Below are 6,720 nucleotides of genomic sequence, written 5' to 3' on the forward strand. Positions count from 1 at the left end.
TCCGGAGCAACAACAAGCTTTCAGGCAGATCAAGCAAGAAATTGCACATGCCGTGGCTCTTGGACCAGTTAGAATGGGACCAGATGTAAAGAATGTGCTCTACTCTGCAGCTGGAGATAAAGGTCCCTCCTGGAGCCTCTGGCAAAAGGTGCCTGGCGAGACGCGAGGGCGACCACTGGGTTTCTGGAGCCGAAGCTACAGAGGTTCTGAGGCCAATTACACCCCTGTGGAAAAGGAAATCTTAGCGGCGTATGAAGGTATACGAGCAGCTTCAGAGGTAATTGGTACCGAAGCACAGCTCTTCCTGGCACCCCGATTACCCGTCTTGAGCTGGATGTTCAAAGGGAAGGTGCCCCCTGCGCATCATGCCACCGATGCCACGTGGAGCAAGTGGATGGCTTTGATTACACAACGTGTCCGAATCGGGAACTCGAATCGCCCCGGCATCTTGGAAATCATAACCAATTGGCCTGAAGGTGGGAACTTCAGTCTGGCAGAAGAAGAAGAGCCAGTGAGCCGAGCCGATGAAGCTCCGCCATTTGATCAGCTGCCAGATGAAGAAAGGCGTTATGCCCTTTTCACTGATGGTTCTTGCCGAATTGTAGGAAGGAACCGGAAGTGGAAAGCGGCCGTTTGGAATCCCACCCGACGAGTGGCAGAAGCCGCTGAGGGTCAAGGCGAGTCGAGTCAATTTGCGGAACTCAAAGCCGTCCAATTGGCCCTGGACATTGCTGAACGAGAAGGATGGCCAAGGCTCTACCTCTACACAGACTCGTGGATGATAGCCAATGCTCTATGGGGATGGTTAGAGCGATGGAAGAAGATGAACTGGAGGCGTGGAGGAAAACCCATCTGGGCTGCTGACTTGTGGCAGGACATCGCTGCCAGAGCGAAGAGTCTGAATGTGAGAGTCCACCATGTAGACGCCCATGTGTCCAAAAAGCGAGCTAATGAAGAACATAATAACAACAGAGAAGCGGACCGAGCTGCACAGATAGGGGTGTCACAAGTAGACCTAGACTGGCAGCAGAAGGGAGAGCTGTTTCTGGCTCGATGGGCCCATGATGCTTGCGGTCATCAAGGCCGAGATGCCACCCACAGATGGGCACGAGACCGAGGGGTGGATTTAACCATGGATATCATTTCTGAAGTTATCCATGATTGTGAGACTTGTGCCGCTATTAAGCAGGCGAAAAGACTGAAACCCCTGTGGTATGGTGGACGATGGGATAAGTATAAGTATGGAGAGGCATGGCAGGTTGATTATATCAAACTGCCACAGACCCGCCAAGGTAAGTGCTATGTACTTACCATGGTGGAAGCAACAACGGGATGGTTAGAGACTTTTTCAGTGCCCCACGCAACGGCCCGGAATACCATTCTGGGCCTTGAAAAGCAAGTCCTGTGGCGACACGGGACCCCAGAACGTATTGAGTCGGACAACGGGACTCATTTCAAAAATGGATTAGTCACCACTTGGGCGAGGGAACATGGTATCGAATGGGTATACCACATTCCATATCATGCACCAGCTGCTGGGAAGGTTGAGAGATATAACGGATTATTGAAGACCACTCTAAAGTTATTAGGTGAGGGGACTTATAAAAACTGGGACAAGAACTTAGCCAAGGCTACCTGGCTAGTTAACACCAGGGGTTCTGTCAATCGAGCTGGCCCTGCACAGGCAGAATCCCTTCACATTGTTGATGGAGATAAAGTTCCAGCAATCCATTTGAGGGGAATGCTAGGGAAAGCTGTTTGGGTTACCCCTGCCTCAGGCCAAGACAAACCCATTCGTGGGATTGTCTTTGCTCAAGGGCCAGGACATACGTGGTGGGTAATGAGGAAGGATGGAGTCATCCAGTGTGTGCCTCAAGGAAACTTAGCCTTGGGGAAAAACTAATTGTATGTCCTAAGTTGTGTTTTTACAGGAAGCCAGTCACCAGATGAGAGAGAGACCTGAACTAAGCTGTTGCTGGTATCCGGTGATGAGACAGTCCAGTGATGAAACAGCCATAAATCAGAACTGTAATGGTGACTGAGGAGACCAAAGATCTGGACTGAACTGACATCGGTATTGATTTTCCAACGACGAGACAACTGTGCCGAGAGACCAACAAGAACTATATATATATATATATATGCAAATGTGTACATATATGCGCGGGATGTAGACGAACGTGAGACATAGGTGTTACGTAAAGAAATAGTATGGAATAAGGGGTGGAGAATGTGGTGGTTTCACTCTAGGCCTTCCTGGAGACCAACTTGTAACCAGGAAGGAACTAGAAAAGTGATCACGGAAGTATTCCATGCTATTCCTTTACGTAACTTGAGGTATAAATAAGACCAGCGGGAGGCATCTCGCTCTCTTCCTCTCCGGCGAGGTTCGAGAACGGCGGGTCCCTGTTTTGGTCTGGTTTATCTGGAGCTGAGGCCTACAGTGACTACCGTTATCTGCCACGCGTGAGGGGAGAGCCTTGGGCCGTGTCTAGCCATCCTGCCTGTTCGAAGGGAAGTGGTGAGATTTTTGCTAGTTTGCCTTCGGTCGGCTGGTTGGCTTGTTCGGTCCTTGCCCCTTTTTGTCCTTCTCCCTTCCCCTTTCCCCCCCCCCCCCCCCCCCTTCTGTGTGTGGTATTCTCCTTTTGTGTATCTGTCTCATATGTAATATATATATATATATATATATATATTTGCTATAGCTTTGGCTGCTTGGTTTTTTTTTTCTTTTCCCTCTCTGGGAGGCAGGTCCTTGTTGTCGAGTTTCGGGGACTTGGCAGGAAGCCAGCTCGAAACTTGCACAGCCCTCACTCTGTAATTCTTAGCTTACAGCTGCCCTCTTGCAGACAGGTGAGCAGATGCTTTTCTTCTAACCATTTCAGACAGAGGGCATGATGTTTGCACCAACGTGGTCCCACTTCCCAGCCAACAGAGGACAGTGGAGCTGTGGGGCAAGAGCCCACCAACTTCCTCGCCCTAAAATGTTAAATAGCCTGATGACAATTAACTGTGCACCTGAACTTGATTATTAACTTGACTGTTGCATTCAAAGGAAGATTAGGAAAGCAAGGTGAAAGGAGAGCAGAAGTGTGCCAGCTCTGGAGCCAGGTGGGATCTGTGTGCAGTGAGCATCTCAAGAACTCCCTGAGCTTCAAAAGTGGACAATTGGAAGGGCCTCATGGGCACTCCAGTGCCTCTCCCTCATGCTGAAGTTCACACTCCACACATCCATGATCTGTATTACCCCTTCTTGCCAGTCGTGTACTGCAGGATCTTCAGGTAGATATGAAGATTGCTGGTACTGTAGGCTTCTGATTTTTTCAGATGTTTAATTTCAGTGAAGCTTCTCTGGCTTTTGGCCCTTTGATCACCTTCTCTAAGTGCTTCACATGGCTCTAAAATTCAGATAAATATCTCAAGTCTTAACCATTACATTTGAGGATCAACACAATCATACGAAGACAACTGATTGTAACAGCATGCCATGCAAATAGGAGGACTGGGACACCCTTTGTGGTGTCAAAAATCTGTATGGCTGAACCTCTATTTGAGTTCCAGTGTTCAAGGGCCTTTAGAGAACAGTTTTCAGAAGTTGCTTTCCGAAGTGCTTTCCAAGGAGAACAGTAAGAATTAAAACACTCCAGAGGGAGGGGTTTGGAAAGACTGAGGCTTATTGAGATGAATGTGATTGGATATAGTTAAAGTAGTGATATGGTTTGAAGCTGGCTCCCTGCCAAGTCTCCAAACCTTACCACCAGAGTTCCCCCCCCCTCAAACCTCAGGGAGAAGAGGGAGAAAAAAAACGAAAGAAAACCCGAAACGAGAGAGAGACAACCAAAGATGAGATATATAAATATATTTGCACTTATATACAATTAAAAATAAGGGAAAGGGAAGGGGGAAGGGAAAAGGAACAAAACCAAAATATTATGTATATAAATATCCCAATTAGCGGCCCAAGATCTATCCACTAAAAGAGTTAGCAAAGAAATAGCTCACTACTCTCCTGGGACAACCGAGGGTCGCTCTGGAACGATCGCCGGCAACCTCTGTCTCCCAGGGTCGGCAAGGCCCAACCAGGCCTCGCTCCCCAACACGGCAGACTCAACAGCAGGGAACCTGCACCTCCAAGCCGCCAGAAGGAAAGAGAGCGAAGGCCTCTCCTCCTTTCTTCTTATAATCTGGCTTACGTAAAAATCGTAGGGAATACTGGGTAAATCTGGACCCTTCCTTGGTTACAAACTGGTCACCAAGGAAGGCCTAGCCCAAACCACCACATTCTCCACCCCTTATTCCATACTATTTTTACGTAACACCTATGTCTCACGTTCGCCTACATCCCGCGCGTATATATACACATATACATATATATATATAGTCCTTGCTGGTCTCTCAGCGCAGTCGTCTCGTCGTTGGAAAATCAATACCAATGTCAGTTCAGTTCAGTCCAGATCTTTGGTCTCCTCAGTCACAATTACAGTTCTGATTTATGGCTGTTTCATCACTGGACTGTCTCATCACTGGATACCAGCATCAGCTTAGTTCAGGTCTCTCTCTCTCTTTCATCTGGTGACTGGCTTCCTGTAAAAACACAACTCAGGACATACAATTAGTTTTTCCCCAAGGCTAAATTTCCTTGAGGCACACACTGGATGACTCCATCCTTCCTCATTATCCACCACGTATTTCCTGGCCCTTGAGCAAAGACAATCCCACGAATGGGTTTGTCTTGGCCTGAGGCAGGGGTAACCCAAACAGCTTTCCCTAGCATTCCCCTCAAATGGATTGCTGGAACTTTATCTCCATCAACAATGTGAAGGGATTCTGCTTGTGCGGGGCCAGCTCGATTGACAGAACCCCTGGTGTTAACTAGCCAGGTAGCCTTGGCTAAGTTCTTGTCCCAGTTTTTATAAGTCCCCTCACCTAATGACTTTAGAGTTGTCTTCAACAGTCCATTATATCTCTCAACCTTCCCAGCAGCTGGTGCATGATAAGGAATGTGGTACACCCATTCGATACCATGTTCCCTCGCCCAAGTGGTGACTAATTCATTTTTGAAATGAGTCCCGTTGTCCGACTCAATACGTTCTGGGGTCCCGTGTCGCCACAGGACTTGCTTTTCAAGGCCTAGAATGGTATTCCAGGCCGTTGCGTGGGGCACTGAAAAAGTCTCTAACCATCCGGTTGTTGCTTCCACCATGGTAAGTACATAGCACTTACCTTGGCGGGTCTGTAGCAGTTTGATATAATCAACCTGCCATGCCTCTCCATACTTATACTTATCCCATCGTCCACCATACCACAGGGGCTTCAGTCTTTTTGCCTGCTTAATAGCGGCACAAGTCTCACAGTCATGGATAACTTCAGAAATTACATCCATGCTTAAATCCACCCCTCGGTCTCGTGCCCATCTGTGGGTGGCATCTCGGCCCTGATGACCGGAAGCATCATGGGCCCATCGAGCTAGAAACAATTCTCCTTTCTGCTGCCAGTCTAGGTCTACTTGTGACACTTTGATCTGTGCAGCTCGGTCCGCTTCTCTGTTGTTATCGTGTTCTTCATTAGCTCGCTTCTTGGGCATGTGGGCATCTACATGGTGGACTCTCACATTCAGATTCTTCGCTCTGGCAGCAATGTCCTGCCACAAGTCAGCAGCCCAGATGGGTTTTCCTCCACGCCTCCAGTTCATCTTCTTCCATCGATCTAACCATCCCCATAGGGCATTGGCTATCATCCACGAGTCTGTGTAGAGGTAGAGCCTTGGCCATCCTTCTCGTTCAGCAATGTCCAGGGCCAATTGGACAGCTTTGAGCTCTGCAAATTGACTTGACTCACCTTGACCCTCAGCAGCTTCTGCCACTCGTCGGGTGGGACTCCAAACGGCTGCTTTCCACTTCCGGTTCCTTCCTACGATACGGCAAGAACCATCAGTGAAAAGGGCATAACGCCTTTCTTCATCTGGCAGCTGATCAAATGGTGGAGCTTCTTCAGCTCGGCTCACTGGTTCTTCCTCTTCTTCTGCCAGGCTGAAGTTCCCACCTTCAGGCCAATTTGTGATAACCTCCAGAATTCCAGGGCGATTTGAGCTTCCCAATCGTACACGCTGCGTAATCAAGGCTATCCACTTGCTCCATGTAGCATCCGTGGCATGATGCGTAGGGGGCACCTTCCCTTTGAACATCCAATTTAGGACTGGTAGTCGGGGTGCTAGGAGGAGCTGTGTTTCCGTGCCAACCACTTCTGAGGCTGCTTGTATGCCTTCATAGGCCGCCAGAATTTCCTTTTCCACAGGAGTGTAGTTGGCTTCAGAACCCCTGTAGCTTCGGCTCCAGAAGCCAAGTGGTCGCCCTTGTGTCTCACCAGGCACCTTTTGCCAGAGGCTCCAGGAGGGACCTTTATCTCCAGCTGTAGTGTAAAGTACGTTCTTTACGTCTGGTCCCGTTCGAACTGGTCCAAGAGCCACGGCATGTGCAATCTCTTGTTTGATCTGTTTAAATGCCTGTTGCTGTTCAGGACCCCATTGAAAGGTATTCTTCTTACGGGTCACAAAGTGAAGAGGGCTCACAATCTGGCTATACCCAGGGATGTGCATTCTCCAGAAGCCTATGGCCCCCAGGAAAGCTTGCATCTCCTTCTTGTTGGTGGGTGGAGCCATGGCTACAATCTTATTGATGACATCTGTTGGTATTTGACGTCGTCCATCTTGCCATTTCACCCCTA

The 6,720-nt window shown here is 48.8% G+C and overlaps 1 protein-coding gene across 1 annotated transcript; it reads left to right on the forward strand.

The window, feature by feature from the left end:
* Nucleotides 1-394: 394 nt before the first annotated feature.
* On the forward strand, nt 395-2,124 carry LOC127471322 (uncharacterized). Its single transcript, XM_051788083.1, has 2 exons — nt 395-1,589; nt 1,932-2,124. The coding sequence occupies exons 1-2, from the start codon at nt 395-397 to the stop codon at nt 1,961-1,963; spliced, it is 1,227 nt and encodes a 408-aa protein (XP_051644043.1). The 3' UTR covers nt 1,964-2,124.
* The last annotated feature ends 4,596 nt before the right edge of the window (nt 2,125-6,720 follow it).

This window comes from Manacus candei, unplaced genomic scaffold (assembly GCF_025592945.1).
Source record: "Manacus candei isolate 608988 ecotype Guabito, Panama unplaced genomic scaffold, ASM2559294v1 h1tg000024l, whole genome shotgun sequence".
NCBI classification, from domain to species: Eukaryota; Metazoa; Chordata; class Aves; order Passeriformes; family Pipridae; genus Manacus; species Manacus candei.

Bases quoted from the DNA above. Each gene is read 5' to 3' on its own strand.
- LOC127471322 (XM_051788083.1), top strand. From the start codon at position 395: ATGGCTTTGATTACACAACGTGTCCGAATCGGGAACTCGAATCGCCCC. The intron at 1,590-1,931 runs GTGAGGGGACTT...GTGTTTTTACAG, and splicing joins GACCACTCTAAAGTTATTAG to GAAGCCAGTCACCAGATGAG.